Below are 20,010 nucleotides of genomic sequence, written 5' to 3'. Positions count from 1 at the left end.
AGAAGTAAAGGTTGTTCACGGCAAATTCCTGATAAAGCCGCCCGCCGGCGTTTATCTCGCAGCGACTTCTTAGGTCACATTTAAACGGCGACGAGTTCACTATTAGGGGGTGGCTCTCTTGCACTTCAGTTTTTATGTACTGAAGAGACTACCTTGTATAAAGAAAACAGAATTAATTATGAACCAATGGGACTAAATGGTTTCTATGTATGCATACAAATTATAATCGAACCCGCAGGCAAAACCATTGGATAATCACAATAGTGTCTGCATGCATACAATTCCTTTGTGTACTAGAAGTAAAGGTTGTTCACGGCAAATTCCTGATAAAGCCGCCCGCCGGCGTTTATCTCGCAGCGACTTCTTAGGTCACATTTAAACGGCGACGAGTTCACTATTAGTTCAGGGCATTTTTTGGCCTTACTTGAAGTAAAAGGAGGCACTTTTCCTATGTAAAAACGAGCATGGGTCCTCAGTGAAAAGGTTTGGGGGCACTGTGTTTCCCAACCGGCTCTGGTGCCTGTGCACGCTACAAACTTGTGTGACTTGTATGATATTCGTAGCTGTCCTGATGAAAGTTGCACAAACGAGCGGATTTTATACTGGGGGGCCGAACGTTAACACCCTACGATGATCGGCCAATTACCCTAGGAGGTCCAGCGGACATTGGCGGATGTCTGACTGATGACCGCCCGATGTCCGCCCAATGTGTACATATCGGCCGGCGTCCCGCCGATCACCGCGGAGTAATCGGTGGGACATCGGAAGGGTGTCGGCAATACACCGTCCGATGTTTACTCCAAAAATTGACTGCATTTCTGCCGATTGCCCGCCGCTTATCTTAGGGTTACCCAGCGATTCCTCCATAGTCATCGATATCAAATCCGTCGCCTTATTTCTCCCCGATCTCTACAAATCGCTCGATGCCCAAAGATCGGGTACATCGCCCGACGTCCGGGTTAAATGTGACCTAGGCAGCCCCGAGTTGGATAAAAATCAAACGTCCATTTTAAGGATGTTTAGTTGAATGGTCCCGTTGATCATTTCATACGTTCTGCTTTGATAAAACTATACATCAATTCGAAGAATGCAATCGGTTTAAACTATACGTCTATTCGATGGCTGTATAGTTGTATAGTTATACGAATTATGGCATGTATAGCCTGTCATATGGCCCGAAAAGGATGTGCGTGTGTTTAAGGGTTAGGGATCGACTGAAATCGATTTTGATATTTAACGAAGCCCATGTATTCGACACCTGATAAGCATTTAAATTTTGTGCCAGCAATATTTATGATATTGCAAAGATAGACAACGTTCCTTCAAGCGTAAAATCTTGACAATAACCACATCAGCGCTACCTGATTTCCTTGTATCAGCAGTGACTGTGGCTATAATATTTTTTTGGGTTAAAGGTAATACAAAGTTTTGGTATGGGGTCATGAATTTGGTTTAAATGAACATATTGGAAGCATATGCGATCCTACAGTATTCAGTGATCTTCGTCGCGGTCGAAATCGAGTCTTAAGTTATGCAATTATAAATAATAATCAATTTACGTTGTATAGCTCCCTCTCAAGGTCACGATATATTAATTAAGCTATAAAACAATGTTTCTTGACTAATTTCGTCCGATTAGCTATTCCCGTTCGCCAATTATATACCACAACTACATATTCTGAGATTGCCATGGTCGCAGCTACCGGCATAGTACGGCCGTATGAGCTATTTGAAATTTATCAAAATTTACCGGGAGCACCGGTAAATCTTTATATTCAATTTTTCTCGAAAGCAGAAGTTTTTTAGGGGTTAACATTTCTAGTGCTTTAAAAAAAAAAAAAGGGGCATCCAAATATATCAAAATTGTAAAGAATCACTATCCACCCATTTTTCAAAACTTTGTAATACCTTTAAGTTCACGCACAAAGAGAAGAAAAGGGTCAATTACAGCAAAAGTACGGTTTCAAGTAAACAAGATTGATCGTCAGTTGATGAGTGTATGGATATGCGACCTGGTATGCATTTCATTGTCATGACCGTGTCAAGATATGAACAAATAAACAGATAACAATCGTACAATGGGAAGTCTCCTGTAAACCCCAAAACGGAACAAAACAGGTATAAGCCATAGATATATCCAAATAAATCAATAAACTAACATTTTGAGACTGAGAAGCTTAACTTGAATGTTATGCCAGTGTTAGTGACAGCTTCCTGACAAACACAATCATACATGCCATGATGCAGGCCTAAATCTTATTCAGCTATCTATTTCTCGCGCTCACAAAATATGCATTCAAACTCGCGTTTATATATTCTGATTTTTTCTTTCTTACAGAAACATATTGGGGTTCGGTGTGTAACGAGCCACTTGGTGACGACACGTATTCTGAATCGCACAGTATCAGCCGATACGCTATGACAGGAAGGTAGGTGTTCAACTATTATTTTTAAAAGCCTAATAAACCTACTGCCCGTTACAAGATACATCCATAAAACGAAACTCATTATAGACCTCTTAGCAAATTAGCAAAAGAAAATTTCCCACCACGAAAAACCTTTACAGTCACTTAGGCTTTAAGGTTAAGTTATCATTGATACCATACATGTTTTTTATGTATAAGTTCATCAATATCAAGCGGTATATATGTATATTTTTTTTAATATATACAACACTACTTGAAATGCCTGCTACTCTAGTCTCCAAAGATTCAACTACTTTTAACTACCAATCACACGTCTAATGAACCCGGATAGAGAGAGAGAGAGAGAGAGAGAGAGAGAGAGATAGAGAGGGGGGGGGGCATTAATATTGTAGATAGATTCTTGCTTAAGATCGTACTAAGCAATGTTCTCATCATGTTTCAACCTCTTTATTACATGAGAAACTACTTCTATTCCATAAAGATTATTTTATCTGCATATCTTTTTTAGGCAAGGAAAAGATGGGAAATGGCTGGTGAGGTTGGAGAAGCACCTCCACGAAGTTGCAGGAGACGATAACCTCATTGATTTGGACGAGTTCATAAATGCACTGAATGTGAAGGAGGTATGTAACATGACTTGTGCCATACCCATCAATTTGTTTTAATTTGTGATGCAGCTAGCAACCACTTTGGACATAATATGATTGATTAGTATTGATTTATGCAGACACAGACACCCCCTCCTCAACACTTGCATACACATATGCATATAAGAATGTATATACATCTTCATACATCAATCACAACTCATCAATAAAATGTTATTGTTCATGGATGGATCATCGAGGGGATATGTCACCGGACTGTGGATCACAAGGTCCGCGGTTCAAGTCCCGCCGCGGCACTAATGTCCTTTGGCAAGACATTGATCTACATTTGCCACTCTCCACCCAGGTGTTAAAATGGGTACCCGGTAGGATGCGAAAGTTAATGTGGTTGGATTAGCAAGTGGTGCTTGTAAAATGGCGACTAGCTGGAATGCTCCCCAGGGAGTGGAAAATGTACATACATTGTGTTGCGGGTAAGCCTGAATTCGATGACCGGGGTAATAATATGTTCCGCGCCTAGAAACAAAGTATTAGGCGCATTATAAATGTGAGCTATTATTATTATTATTATTAAACGTTGTTACAGACGTCCAACAATATAAAAGTCATACATTATCAGTATTCAAAATCTTAAATGATGCAAATTTATGTTAAAAGGGAAAGAGAGAGAGAGAGAGAGAGAGGGAGAGAGAGATGTTAATGGTGACATTTATTATGATAGTTATTATAGTGATTGGTTAGATTCTTTGCACTAGGGGAAATAGAACTGATGCAAGTATTGAAGCTTGATGTTTATTTATTCCACATTTACATCAAAAGCAGTTGATGTTCATAAAAGCTGAAGAGAAGGTTACAAAATAATAAAATAAGATTAGATAGAAGCATAATGTGAGGTAAATTAATAACAAGTTTAGAGGAAGAATGGATACGCTTTCAACTTGTAAAATGTGAGGAATTTTCGTTTCGGATTCAATTTATTATATTATAATTCACATTAATTTCACATTTTGTAATGGATGCACTAAAAAAATAGTACAATTAAATATAAAATCTATTGAGTGAATACCTCATACCAATTTGTTTGAAAGCATTAAATTAAAAGAAAGAACGTAAAAGAAGAGTGAAATATTGAGGTAACTATGATGAAAGCTATGCTTGTGAGTTACAGGCCCTACAGAGGAGCCTGCATTAATAAGCAGAGCTTGTATATGATTAGTATTGAAGTGTATTTATAATTTGAATCTGATTAATTTGTCTTGCCTATTTAGTCCTTCTTTGCTGAGCGGTTCTTTGAGCTCAATGACAAGGATCAGTCAGGGAGTATCAGCTTGGAGGAACTGATAGTTGCTCTGCGGCTTCTTGTCAATGGAACAGAACAACAGAAGCTTCACTTTCTCTTCCAGGTTTATGACGTAGATGGTAAGGTTGGAAAATAATCTTGTAATCACAAAATCAAGATAAAGACATGGGTCGGTTGGTCGGTTTTTTTTTTTTTTTTTTTTGTCGTCCTCTTTGGGCCGATATTTTTCAGCTTTGAATGTTTCTTGTTTTTCCCCCCGCCGTCCTTTGGCTGATATTTCTCAATTTGTAATGCTTTAATACATGTGTTTCAGAGTCATCATTCCATTCCTATCTTTTTCACCTCATAATAATCCATGGTTTGCAATGTTGGGTTGAGACAACACTCTGTGCTTTCCTGCTGACGAAGTTGGTTTTCAACTACCTGTAAAACTTGCTAGCAATGTGAAGTTTGTTTAGAATAATTTGATTTTGTGCATTTATATCCTAAGTCAAACAAAATATGTATTTTTGTATTCATTAATACAAAAAATTCAAAAAAACGGTTTAATTTTTTATTTGTTTTAAATGCCGACCGTAGATTTTCAGACTTTTGGGTCGGTCGCAAAAGGCAATAAAACAAGTTTTTATTTTAGGTCTAATGGTAATGGCAGCAAAGTTTTGTAATAAAAGTGAAGAAGAGTAAACCCTTCTTGGCCTCCAATGTACAATGTAGAGTACAAACGAACACCCCGCATAAATAATAATTAAAAAACACAACGAAATAAGCTTTTCAAATGACAAAGCGGCCGAATCATGTTTGAATTAATTGTGGTAATTTCTTTATTATATATAATATACAACAAATGATTTCACAACAACAAAACTACGTCTTTGACATTTCCGTTCAATCCTTATCCTAACAGGTAGCGGATTTATCGACGTTGATGAGCTCAGGACGGTACTCCGATCTTGCACAGATGAATGTGCATTGACCCTGCCCGAGGAAACATTGACGGAGCTTACTGAAATCCTTTTCGCTGATGCTGATGTCGATGGCGATGGTGAGGTCAGCTTTGAAGAGCTTTCTGAGCAGCTACAGCGGTACCCTGGCATCACATCTAATCTTAGCTTCTGGTAGGATATAAAAAGAGATCAATGAACTTGCTAAATGTTCTAAAATACTATCTACAATACACAACCCTTTAATAAATTGTTCAAAAATGCAAATGTGTGTCCAGTGCATGGAAATGTTCGCTTTTCCCGAGATAACCATCCATCAGCCTAGTCATGAATGTTTCTGAGCCCTATCCTTTTTAGGGAGGGAAGTTCCACTTTGAGCATCTTAGAATAATAACTGCCAAAGTTCTAGATGTGCTTCATGAATACCTTTTGTTTGACCTCCTGAAAAAAATACTTCCACCTGCGTACCATAGAATGTACCGTTGGTGCATAAATGAATAATGTTACATAACTTTCATGAGCGCATATCCAGTATTCATCTCTGTGGGTTTTACCATTTTGGTACAAATGACCTTTATCTGCCCATGCGCAGATTGTATCTATGAACTGGCTTATTCTTTTCATGACTTGATTTCCTATTAAATAGTTACAATGAGTTTACAGAAGCATGATTAATCAAACTGATTGTCTTTTATCAGTGCGGCTGAGTGGCTGAACCCTAAAAAGAAGAAACCTAAAAGTCAATCACGTTGTAGCTATCATGCACTCCGCAATAACTTCTCCGTCATCATCTTCTGGATCGTCTTCGTCATCATCAACGTTGGGCTGGCAGCATGGGGTGCGTACGAAGGCTATCGTAGCGTCAATGATGAGAGGCATCCAGCGGCAATAATCATCGCCAGAAGTGCAGGTATCTGATTTATTAGTTATCTCTTCTGTACTAGTCTTTCTCGCGCTCCTCGTTCTCTCCATATCCTTAAGGCTTGTTCAGATACGGCGCGGTAAAAAAAAAAAAAGCCGCCGCGGTTCTTTTATGTGTAAATGAATTGCAACTAAGCGAAACAAGGAGTTCCGCGTATTTGGGGAGCAATCTGTATACTATAAAATACAGAAATATGAAATGCATTTAGGCCGTCATTAAAAAAACAAAAAACAAACAATGACGCGGTTTTTCCGAGTCATTTTTGAACGAGTCTTTATTTATCTCACTTGACTTGCTGCACTGGAAATACTGCCTGATTACCATGTTGTAAACGAAGCAATACTTATCTATAATTTTGCTAACATCACACTACAGGTCGCTGTCTTAGTTTCGAATGTTGTTTTGTCCTGGTCCTGATGCTTCGGAAGCTGCTGACGATATTACGTAATACGTTCCTGATGTCGGTACTCCCTCTCGATCAGCATGTCATAATCCACAAGATTGTTGCCATCTTCATCATCATCTTGTCTGTTATCCATACAGCCGGTCATATTGCAAATATCGGTGAGACAGTCACGAATTCCTTTATAAATAAAGCAAACTTTTTATAGTAGAAATTGAATGAAGAAAACTGAAATACACTTTCATTATCTTGCCGTATTGTTTTATTGTTTAATATTCTCACATTGTATGATAATTGTTACAACATTGATTTGCAAGTTGATTTTGTTTTCTATCTTGTAAACTGAATTTAATTCAGCCTTAAGGCAATATGTTGATAAACCATAAACCAACTCATGATTTTTGACATTATTGTGTCTCATTGTCTGAAAACTTGGTAGGGGCAGCCTGTGTTAGAATTAGAATTAGTGTTGACGTAGGGTTACGGTAAGGGTTTTATGATACCACTGAACCAATGGGACCGATTGGACGTAGATCAGAGCCAATATACTAAACGATCTTGTTCAAAAATAAGATGGGAAAACAAAAACGATAACCTGCTTTATAAAGAGTTGCTCGTGAATACCCTCCTTGTAATTTTAAAGTATAATGTTTTTTTTCCTTCATAAATAGGATTGATCTACCAGGTAGAGAATGTAAATGGCACAACAGCTGCATGGATTCGTAATGTCCTGGTCCGACCTTTTCCCGGTCTTGGCCTTGTTGAAGGTTCTTGTATCATCACTGGTATTTTGATCATCATCGTACTCATCATTATGACGATCTGCTCATTACCCTTTATCAGGAGGAACGGATACTTCAAAGTGAGCTTTTAATCTTCTTTTAGCTCAACCTTTTATTCCTTAGACAATAAATTGATTTTGATTGTCTCTAGTCAAAGTCAGTTCTATGTATTTGCCAATAATTGTCACCAATCAATGTGACGTTTCTGATTTCCGTTTTGAAATTCCTTAGTTCTTACATTGACTTCAAATAGCTGCCAGAATACAAATAGCAACGCTTGATAAGAAAACACAATACGCCGCCAATGTTTTAAATTTATTTGCTGTCCATTATTCTAAATTCAGAGTTCTGACTACTGAAATACATTAGCTATATAATATTCAAGTCGGCTATACCCGCAAAAAGGTCGTTACTACCACTGACAGTTCGTAGCTCATATGGCCTCCATGTGGGCATTTATTAAATAACTAATCCATATTCAACCTTTGTTAACCAATGAAGAAATAATGAGTAATTGACCCTCGGGTCTTTTTTTCGTTTTTGTTTTGTTTCCTAGGTGTTTTACTGGACACATCAGTTGTGTATTGTTTTCTGGTGCTTGATTATCATACATTCTAAATACTTCTGGATATGGTTTATCGCACCAGGCATAATCTACCTTGCAGAACGCCTTCTACGTTTTGGATTCTTCAGACGAGCACGATTTGGTAAAGTCTACATTCAGAAAGGATACGTGTTACCTGCTAATGTAAGTATATCTCATGAATTGCTAACAACCCAGCCATATTGTGGCAAATGGCAATATTACAGAAAATTTGCAATATTACGGAAAATTAAGTTTCCTGAAGTCGAGCATTTTGTGAGGTCATGTAGCAACCGAGCGAGAATTTGTTGTTTACTTCTTGTAGTTTGAAACTTTCAATTTAAGGCACTTTGATCATATAGGCAATTATCACTCCTTCAATCTCTCCATTGATGATAGGCAGGGTTCAATCGTCATTTAGATATTTTCCCTCCGTTTTCGGGAGACAACTCCGAGAAACTGACGATTATCCACCTTTTAAGAAGTGAAAACTTGCATTAATGAGTACCTCAGAACCTAAACGTGTTATATCATTGATGGCACCAATAGACTTATTACGGAAGAAAATAACAGCTGTATTAAAAAAAACAATATATCGATGGAATATTTTTCTTTCCTCCTTTTCTTTCTTTTTTTCCTTTCTCTTTTTCCTTCTTTCTTTATTTCTTTTTCTTCATTCGTTTCTCATTTTCCTTTCAATTTTTTTTCTTGGTCATGAAACTTGAAGTTGAGGGGGTAGTAGCCCCCAAGCACCTCCACCAGTACGCCTGTGGTCAGGGGCAGCGATCCAGGGTGGGGGCGGGGGATACGTCCCCCCCCTGAAAATTTGAAAAAGTGCACAAAATAATCTTTTAGCAAATACTGACTAAAGACTGCAACACACTTTTAGGCTATGGAGGGCCCAAGAGTGCAGCGTTTAGACTAATAAAAATGCAAAATCATCTCGCTCGGTCGCTAACCTCCCTCGCATAATATCCTTTAAAATATACAAGTAAATATTGTAGAAAATCTGTATTCTGTCGGTATCACGTAAGCACTGTTTACACTGTATGTCTACAAGATTAAGATTTATAGAAATGGATCAGTGCTATATAAATGAATATTCCGCTTGCTCTTTTCAGTATGGAGTCACTACAACGTAAATCTTTATATTTGCCAGGCTGATATTTGCCAGGCTGATATTTGCCATTTCAACTCCCATAGCGATATAAATATGTATATGACAGAGGTCTAGAGTGGGAAATATAAATCCCATCCATGCCCTAGCTCCCTACTTACTAAAATCTTCCTACTAAATTGATATTCGGACTGCATACTACTTACCTGCAAAGTAAAAGTGAAGTGTGAAAAAGGGGATATTGCTTGGTTTTATACCCTAGTTTGCTAGAGAATGTTATTTTTTTTAAGACAACAAAACTTCAAAAACCAGTAAGGAGATTGTCACTGCCGTCACCTTCGCCTCTCTCATTGACTATGCTCCCTCGTCCCTCGCATTAGCGTACTGATGGTGGGCTTAGGGGCAGTTGCCCCCCCCCCATAAATTCAAACGTGGTTTATTTCTCATTCGATACCAGTGATATACAAATGTTGCTGAAATTACATGATTTTCCTGGATTTTTTCTCACTTTTGTAAATTATACTTTCGTAATGCGTTTATTGGAAAATGACAAATCCCCTAATTTACAGTCAGGCTAAAACTATGCTTATTAAGAAGCCTATATTTTAGGGCCCGGCTCAGGGGGCTCGAGCCGCCCCCAACCCCCTCACTTTTTAGAAAAAGTATGTTGAAGATAAATAGAAAGAAAGAATAGTGACCTGCCAGTGTGACAAAATGAGGGATGATAAAAATACGCTCATCTGACCGTTATTAAATACCTAAAACCCCTGAGCTTGCGGGCCTCCCTCCCCTGGATACTCATCAGACCGTCATTAAATATCTAAAACCCCTCAGCTTCCGGGAGCTCTGCTCCCTGGACCCAACCAAGGGCTCTTAGGCGGGCCCCTGGTTGTTCATCTGTTCGTATTTTAATACCTTTAATAACCTGAGCTTCCTGGGGCTCCACCCCTTGACTCCCGCTGGGGCTTTGTCCCTGGACCCCACGCAAATGTATGTTCCACTCGCTACGCTCTATTTGATCATTAATACTTTACCCCCCCCCCCCCCCACTGTAAAAGACGTTCCGCGGGGCAATCATGTAACATTATAAGAGTGGTGGTGATGCAGATTTTTGTTTCTTTCTGCCCCCCCTCCCTAATCGTTTTTGCTCATTACGCCACTGGTCCCTCGCATTTCGTCCCCCGGTCATGAAAAGAAATCGCCGCCCCTGCCTGTGCTACAACTCATTGTGTCTCAGGGATTCAAGAAGAATTTGAGATTGATACTTGATTCTTGCCGTCAGGTAGAGAAAGAAAACAATAGTGTACTTAATTTAAAGATTCATAGATTTAGATATATAGATTTAAAGACTTTTAAATTCAAACGGTCTCGTTTCCTGACGATTTCTTTACAGGTTGTACATCTTGTTATCCAGCGTCCCGCTAATTTCAGGTTCCACGCAGGAGAATATATCCATGTTAATATTCCATCCATATCATTTCATGAGTGGCATCCTTTCACCATTAGCAGCGCACCAGAACAACAAGGTACGGTTTTTCATCTTCTCTCTCTCACTCAATTTTGTCTCTCTTATATATGTCTTTAATTCCTTTCTTGTTTTTCTTTTTTGCCTGGGGAGGATACACAGTTGGTACATTGCAATGGTAGAGCCACCGAATGATCTATATTGCATTTAGTGGTCTTAAAGGGTTTGTGCCAAATCCATTGGACCATTTTAGCTATTTTGTATTCTTCTGTCATACCTTTTTTCTTCTTCTAATATTTAACCGTGAAGACATTGTCTATTTTACATACGAATTTCTTGCGTACTTGTGTTGTTTCAAACAACTGAACGAAGCTTGGCGTATAGGCAAATCTAACATTTCCATATATGGCATTGTTTATATCGCAGATTTCTTGACTCTTCATATAAGATGTGTGGGACACTGGACAAAGCGACTCTACAATGTCGTCAGAGAACGTCAGCTCGCTCTTCTTGAAGACGAACCAGGCTTTGGCGAGATCGACAAAGAACACGACACACCTTTAGAGGTCATCGTTGAAGTTAGTTCTACCAAGAGTACATCCGCCGTGGAGTCTAACAGCCAGCAGAGCACCACCTCGGATATACCAATTGATAATAACGGACGTAGATCTTCAAAAACATACAACAAAAGAAGGAGAACCGCAAGAGGTGCAACCAACTTAGGCTTCGTGCCAGAATTACCGAACGGTGACAAAGATGGAACCAAGACCGTAACAGAGGGCAAACCATATAACACTGGTCAGAACGATGATGAATCACTTGCACAGAAAGTGAATCCAACACAATTAAGTCTTCCACGTAAAGCTGATCACCCATCTGCTTCCCAAGGTGATTGCCAACCGATGCCTCACAAAGAGCTGGGCGAAATATCTATGACTTTAGCGGTCAATGGCAACAGTTTCAAAATGAAATCGTTGAACTCTCGCCAAAGCATTGATGTACAGGAGGCACCTCGAGGGAATACCACCAAAAGACAATCACTGAGGGTTAGACAGTCTCTAGCTGTTCGGGAAAGGAGAAGCGTCGGTGGAAAGCCGAACGACGATGTTAACAGGAAGATGAGTTTAGTGACGTTAAGAAGGAACGGTGCTCGACATTCGTTGGATCTGTCAAAGGATTTAGGCGGTACACCTCACACTGGATTGGAAGTAAGTGCAGGCCTACCAACAAAATAATTCACTGTTAAAATTGAAGAATCATCAATGATAAATTTTGAAACATGGTTAAACTAGTAAATGGTAAATGCTTGTTTAAGACCGATGTTCACTGTAGATCGATGAGAATGTTGACAACGATGGGTGATGTTATCATGAACGTCAACTGATATTTGCAAAAGGCATTCAACCTTGCTTGATTATTTTAAAATACAATCATTCCACTTCCGCTTTTACCGTAAGACATCAACAACAAAAACAGATCAAGGGTGAAAAGATATTCAAGGGCATCAAGTCACACAAGATGGAGTTCTTATACAAATTAATTATGATAACTATCACAAAATTAGAAAGTACCTTGAAGCTTCGTCTCAACACTCAATGCCACTTTAAATATGTAACAAATACGTAAGAATGGCAAAATCATGATTTATTTATCACCATGTTCCCCTCAGGTTATATTAGATGGTCCGTATGGGGCACCTGCGCAGCATATCATGGAGGCTGAACATGCCGTACTCATCGGGGCAGGAATAGGCATCACACCGTTTGCCTCTATCCTACAGAGCATACATGAGAGATATAAGGCGGCCAAGAAGCAGTGTCCAAACTGCAACCATACTTGGGTGACCGATACATCATCTATCCTGAAAACCAAGAAGGTAGAAAAACAACACAATTTACATTCATTTTTTATATGAGATTATTTAACACTACAAAGTGTAAACAACAGACGGGATCTAAATATGACAGCGAAGGGGGAGGTGTAACATGATTGACATTCATAATCATATAGGTTTGGCGTACTATCAAATTATTGTTAATGCTTTCTTTAAACTATGTTCACTTAACATATGTAATCGGATTAAAGAAGGGTTGATATGGGTATATATTATTTATTAATATTCTAAAAGACTTTGGAAACTCATCTCGATAATATATATTTCGCTTTCTTTATTCTTCAGTGTCAAGTCTGACCAAACGGGATAGAAATAAACTGATAGGGAATAAAGTAGAGAAACGATACAAAAAGAGGAAAGTTCAGTCATGTTGTGATGACAACGTTAATGGCGAGGATGATTACTATAATTATGCTAATAAACATACTCATTAATATGTAAGGTATATTCATCTAAGGGACAATCAAGGTGATGGAATGATTATCTTCCACTTTCTTCTTAATTCCTTTTTTTTCTAAGGTGGACTTTGTTTGGATCAATCGTGATCAACGTTCCTTCGAGTGGTTTATCAGCCTCATCAGCACCATCGAGTTGGAACAGGCTGAGATACCCGCAGCAGATCGCTTTCTCGATATCCATCTCTACATGACATCAGCTCTCTTACCCAGTGACATGAAGGCAATCGGACTCCACGTCGCTCTCGATCTCATCCACCAGAAGAAAAATCGAGATACGATCACGGGCTTGAAGACGAGGACCCAGGCTGGAAGGCCGGATTGGGACGAGGTAGGCCATGTTTTCCACATGATACTGCAATCATGTACATCTGTCCCTTTCTGTCGTCCTCCTTTCACATTTTCCTGATAAATTAAAACAATGTTTATTTCTCTCTCTCCTCCCACCCACATTCTCTCTTTATATTTTGGTCTCTGCCCCTGCTCTATTTTTCCTATCTGGGCACCATCCTCTTAAAAAAAAATAATACTGTTAAAATAATGTTTGGTCTTAATCACGAACATAATGGAACACAGCTTTGCTGGTCATGTTTTTATTTTGTATAAATAAATAAATGGAAGTTTGAGTATAACCGGGAAACATACATAATGAATGTCTTTCGCTCCTTTCTCATTTACGTGATCACATTAGGTTTTCCAAAACCTGAAACAGCAGCACAAAGGCAAGATCACTGTGTTCTTCTGTGGCTCTCCTGCTCTAGGAAAGATCCTTTCAACCAAATGCTTACAGTACCACATGGAATTCAGAAAGGAGAACTTCTAAGACCATGAAGACATCATGTTTTAAAGAATTGACCAAACACAAAGTAATCTAACTTTTTAAAGATTTGAAACGGAAAGTGCAGCAGTTACTAAAATCCGCACACCGCGTGTCCCATTCGGCACAATACTTTCATTCATTCATTTTATTCAAAGGTGAACATATCTCCATATGACAATAGACTAATGATTATCTATGTTTATCACTGAGATTAGTGCAATCACTTCATATGAAAATGTCGAAATATGAAAACACTTTTTTCTTCTTGTGTTATGGTCATATGGTTGTGAAAGCCAATATTAACTTCAGTCAAACTTCATATTGTATTTTGGAGTATATTCTAAAATTAATAGAATCAACAACTGCTGTACAACACTGATATAGATGAGTGATAGTGAGAGTAGTTACCTTCATAAAGAGGGGGAGAAGAACTGGCAAAATAATGGATATTGGAACATACATGTATACGTTTACATTATTCGGGTGTTATCTAAATAATGTATATATCTTTATTTTACAAAATTTCCCCAAACTGTAATACAATATAATTATTATGGAAATATAAGATATATATACCAGTCCATCTCGATACTTTACCGATTGCATAATTTATACGGGCATCCCACTTCATCCAAGGAAATTATCAAAAATCGCTTTCGTTAGTGAAGTAGAATTTACATGTTTGTATAGGGTTATTGTGTCAAGTGAATTTAATATATATTTGATATTTTTTATTATTAAATATAAAGTATACTTCTTATTGATTATTAGTATATTGGCTTTAAACCGTTTGGTAACTTAACAATTAACATTCTGCATACATTGTAAATACGAACAAATTGATTACCATATACTTGATAATCAAGTAAACGTTACAACCATTTGAGCATTTCTAGAGGAACGCCCTGGACACCATGAAATTTCGGTTTATGTAAGAGTATATTATGATGTAAGAGTATATTATGAATATATTATGATGTAAGAGTATATTATGAATATATTATGATGTAAGAGTATATTATGATGTAAGAGTACATTATGATGTAAGAGTATATTATGATGTAAGAGTATATTATGATGAAAGAGTATATTATGATGTAAGAGTATATTATGAATATATTATGATGAAAGAGTATATTATGATGTAAGAGTATATTATGATGAAAGAGTATATTATGATGAAAGAGTATATTATGATGTAAGAGTATATTATGATGTAAGAGTATATTATGATGTAAGAGTATAATATGATGTAAGAGTATATTATGATGTAAGAGTATATTATGATGTAAGAGTATATTATGAATATATTATGATGAAAGAGTATATTATGATGTAAGAGTATATTATGATTTAAGAGTATATTATGATGTAAGAGTATATTATGATGTAAGAGTATATTATGATGTAAGAGTATATTATGAATATATTATGATGAAAGAGTATATTATGATGTAAGAGTATATTATGATGTAAGAGTATATTATGATGTAAGAGTATATTATGAATATATTATGATGAAAGAGTATATTATGATGTAAGAGTATATTATGATTTAAGAGTATATTATGATGTAAGAGTATATTATGATGTAAGAGTATATTATGATGTAAGAGTATATTATGAATATATTATGATGAAAGAGTATATTATGATGTAAGAGTATAATATGATGTAAGAGGATATTATGATGTAAGAGTATATTATGATGAAAGAGTATATTATGATGAAAGAGTATATTATGATGTAAGAGTATATTATGATGTAAGAGTATATTATGATGTAAGAGTATAATATGATGTAAGAGTATATTATGATGAAAGAGTATATTATGATGTAAGAGTATATTATGAATATATTATGATGTAAGAGTATATTATGATGTAAGAGTATATTATGATGTAAGAGTACATTATGATGTAAGAGTATATTATGATGTAAGAGGATATTATGATGAAAGAGTATATTATGATGTAAGAGTATATTATGATGTAAGAGTATAATATGATGTAAGAGTATATTATGATGTAAGAGTATATTATGCTGTAAGAGTATATTATGAAGTAAGAGTATATTATGATGTAAGAGTATATTATGATGTAAGAGTATATTATGAATATATTATGATGAAAGAGTATATTATGATGTAAGAGTATATTATGATGTAAGAGTATATTATGATGTAAGAGTTTATTATGATGTAAGAGTATATTATGATGTAAGAGTTTATTATGATGTAAGAGTATATTATGAATATATTATGATGAAAGAGTATATTATGATGTAAGAGTATATTATGATTTAAGAGTATATTTATGATGTAAGAGTATATTATGATGTAAGAGTTTATTATGATGTAAGAGTATATTATGAATATATTATGATGAAAGAGTATATTATGATGTAAGAGTATATTATGATTTAAGAGTATATTATGATGTAAGAGTATATTATGATGTAAGAGTTTTTATGATGTAAGAGTATATTATGATGTAAGAGTATATTATGATGTAAGAGTATATTATGATGTAAGAGTTTATTATGATGTAAGAGTATATTATGAATATATTGTGATGAAAGAGTATATTATGATGTAAGAGTATATTATGATTTAAGAGTATATTATGATTTAAGAGTATATTATGATGTAAGAGTATATTATGATGTAAGAGTATATTATGATGTAAGAGTATATTATGAATATATTATGATGAAAGAGTATATTATGATGTAAGAGTATATTATGATGTAAGAGTTTATTATGATGTAAGAGTATATTATGATGTAAGAGTATATTATGATGTAAGAGTATATTATGATGTAAGAGTATATTATGATGTAAGAGTATATTATGAATATATTATGATGAAAGAGTATATTATGATGTAAGAGTATATTATGATGTAAGAGTTTATTATGATGTAAGAGTATATTATGATGTAAGAGTATATTATGATGTAAGAGTATATTATGATGTAAGAGTATATTATGATGTAAGAGTATATTATGATGTAAGAGTATATTATGATGTAAGAGTTTATTATGATGTAAGAGTATATTATGAATATATTATGATGAAAGAGTATATTATGATGTAAGAGTATATTATGATTTAAGAGTATATTTATGATGTAAGAGTATATTATGATGTAAGAGTTTATTATGATGTAAGAGTATATTATGAATATATTATGATGAAAGAGTATATTATGATGTAAGAGTATATTATGATTTAAGAGTATATTATGATGTAAGAGTATATTATGATGTAAGAGTTTTTATGATGTAAGAGTATATTATGATGTAAGAGTATATTATGAATATATTGTGATGAAAGAGTATATTATGATGTAAGAGTATATTATGATTTAAGAGTATATTATGATGTAAGAGTATATTATGATGTAAGAGTTTTTATGATGTAAGAGTATATTATGATGTAAGAGTATATTATGAATATATTATGATGAAAGAGTATATTATGATGTAAGAGTTTATTATAATGTAACAGTATATTATGATGTAAGAGTATATTATGACGTAAGAGTATATTATGATGTAAGAGTATATTACGATGTAAGAGTATATTATGATGTAAGAGTTTATTATAATGTAAGAGTTTATTATGATGTAAGAGTATTTAATGATGTAAGAGTTTATTATGATGAAAGAGTATATTATGATGTAAGAGTATATTATCATGTAAGAGTATATTATGATGTAAGAGTATATTAAGATGAAAGATTATATTATGATGTAAGAGTATATTATGATGTAAGAGTATATTATGATGTAAGAGTATATTATGATGTAAGAGTATATTATGCTGTAAGAGTATATTATGAAGTAAGAGTATATTATGATGAAAGAGTATATTATGAATATATTATAATGTAAGAGTATATTATGATGTAAGAGTATATTATGATGTAAGAGTATATTATGACGTAAGAGTATATTATGATGTAAGAGTATATTATGATGTAAGAGTATATTATGAATATATTATAATGTAAGAGTATATTATGATGTAAGAGTATATTATGATTTAAGAGTATATTATGATGTAAGAGTATATTATGAATATATTATAATGTAAGAGTATATTATGATGTAAGAGTATATTATGATGTAAGAGTATATTATGACGTAAGAGTATATTATGATGTAAGAGTATATTACGATGTAAGAGTATATTATGATGTAAGAGTTTATTATAATGTAAGAGTTTATTACGATGTAAGAGTATATTATGATGTAAGAGTTTATTATGATGAAAGAGTATATTATGATGTAAGAGTATATTATGATGTAAGAGTATATTATGATGTAAGAGTATATTAAGATGAAAGATTATATTATGATGTAAGAGTATATTATGATGTAAGAGTATATTATGATGTAAGAGTATATTATGATGTAAGAGTATATTATGATGTAAGAGTATATTATGATGAAAGAGTATATTATGATGTAAGAGTATATTATGATGTAAGAGGATATTATGATGTAAGAGTATATTATGAATATATTATAATGTAAGAGTATATTATGAATATATTATAATGTAAGAGTATATCATGAATATATTATGATGTAAGAGTATAAATTATGATGAAAGAGTATATTATGATGTAAGAGTATATTATGAATTTATTATGACGAAAGAGTATATTATGATGTAAGAGTTTATTATGATGTAAGAGTATATTATGATGTAATAGTTTATTATGATGTAAGAGTATATTATGATGTAAGAGTATATTACGATGTAAGAGTATATTATGATGTAAGAGTATATTACGATGTAAGTGTTTATTACGATGTAAGAGTTTATTATGATGTAAGAGTATATTATGATGAAAGAGTATATTATGATGTAAGAGTATATTATGATGTAAGAGTATAATGTGAGAGTATATTATGTCCACAATATCGAAAGCCTCGGACAGGTTTTGAAATATTCCTATCCTTTATGTATTTGAACTATTAGAAGAAACAACATTACCCTGTGAATTCATCAACGAAGGAACAGTTGAGTGATCGGAACAAAAACCATAATGACTATTTGTGATAATATACTGTGGATATGTAAATAGAAACTGATTCTCTATATACTTTTTAGGTAATTGTTAAAGGGCTGTAGTACTGAGGTAGGCCTATAGTTTTCAACTACGTGAGGGTCATTTTTATGATCAAGGGTGATTTCGGTTGTTTTTAATTTTTCAGGAATTATACATGTTATTAAAGGCAGTTTAAAAATGTACGTTAACGAATTAACAATGGAATATATTATTCTTGCAGAATTACGGAGCCGATTTGCTTTTGTGCAGTGATTTACATATGTATATAAGTGCAGTTATATGATAGGCTTATACTGATGAAATCTTTTAAATAATCTGTAAAGTTTAGGTACAATTATCTTGTTGCAGGGAAGTGATGGCTTTATAGTTACAAGAGTTTATGTTTTGAATTCATCCGTAATTTGTTGTGTATCATCAATTTCACGAAAAAAAATATTTAAGATGACTTCGTTGGGACCTGCTTATAAATAGTTCATCACAGACCATGCACTACTTGGAGGTCAGACTTTAGCATGCGATTATTTGCATATGTATATGTTTTGTATATACATGTACAGTATGTACACTCGGGTACCTATTCAGTAGTTGGGAGTGCTAAACAGGAATACATGTCTTGCCAAAGGACGATAGTACTGGGCTGGGGTTCGAACCATCAAGCTTTTGACTGTTAGTCAAGTGAATTAACCACTATACAACGACACCTTCACATTGTTTAATTTTCAACTGCTTGAACTACTTTTCATACGTCTAATCAACAGAACGAAAAAGGCTGGAAGTTGGATTGATTTTCTTCGTTTTAAAACGTAGTGTTAATTCATTGCTTCTCAGATTCATGCAACATAATCTCATAAAGTGAAACAAGTTTACCTTCTTTCCTTTTATCATGTGACCAATTTTAAGTATGTTTTATTCTTCCAAAGTTTGAAAAACTTGTACACATTTTTCACTTTTACTAGAGTGTTTATGCTTGTATTCATAAGGTTTATCGATTATAGAAATGCTTGATCAATGCGCTAGACTCTAGAGATTGACGATGGTTTCGTCGTAACAATTAAAGATAGATTACACTTAAAGAACTATGTTTATGACACTCATAATTTTTGCAATTAACTTATTTGAACAGAAAGTGCTGGCTAGCAGCCTAGTGCATGTTTTGCTTATACACTGATGCATCTTCGACAGTAGTCCAGGATCTGGCCTATTTAATTTT

General features: G+C 34.5%; 1 protein-coding gene across 1 annotated transcript; it reads left to right on the top strand.

The window, feature by feature from the left end:
• Positions 1-2,418: 2,418 nt before the first annotated feature.
• On the top strand, positions 2,419-13,752 carry LOC593293 (NADPH oxidase 5-like). Its single transcript, XM_030989777.1, has 10 exons — positions 2,419-2,429; positions 2,935-3,049; positions 4,303-4,453; positions 5,239-5,449; positions 5,974-6,185; positions 7,272-7,385; positions 10,974-11,755; positions 12,217-12,423; positions 12,961-13,227; positions 13,588-13,752. Exons 1-10 carry the CDS (start codon positions 2,419-2,421, stop codon positions 13,717-13,719), a joined length of 2,202 nt encoding a protein of 733 aa, XP_030845637.1. The 3' UTR covers positions 13,720-13,752.
• The last annotated feature ends 6,258 nt before the right edge of the window (positions 13,753-20,010 follow it).

The sequence above is a fragment of the Strongylocentrotus purpuratus genome, unplaced genomic scaffold, assembly GCF_000002235.5.
Source record: "Strongylocentrotus purpuratus isolate Spur 01 unplaced genomic scaffold, Spur_5.0 spur5_contig_843, whole genome shotgun sequence".
NCBI classification, from domain to species: Eukaryota; Metazoa; Echinodermata; class Echinoidea; order Camarodonta; family Strongylocentrotidae; genus Strongylocentrotus; species Strongylocentrotus purpuratus.
Note: the sequence above shows the minus strand (reverse complement) of the source record. Positions and strands in the feature narration are given on the sequence as shown.

What these genes read in the sequence shown, in the direction of transcription:
- LOC593293 (XM_030989777.1), top strand. An exon ending in ATGCACTGAATGTGAAGGAG is followed by an intron (nt 3,050 to 4,302) that starts GTATGTAACATG and finishes TTGCCTATTTAG; the next exon opens with TCCTTCTTTGCTGAGCGGTT. An exon ending in AGGTTCTTGTATCATCACTG is followed by an intron (nt 7,386 to 10,973) that starts GTATTTTGATCA and finishes TTTATATCGCAG; the next exon opens with ATTTCTTGACTCTTCATATA.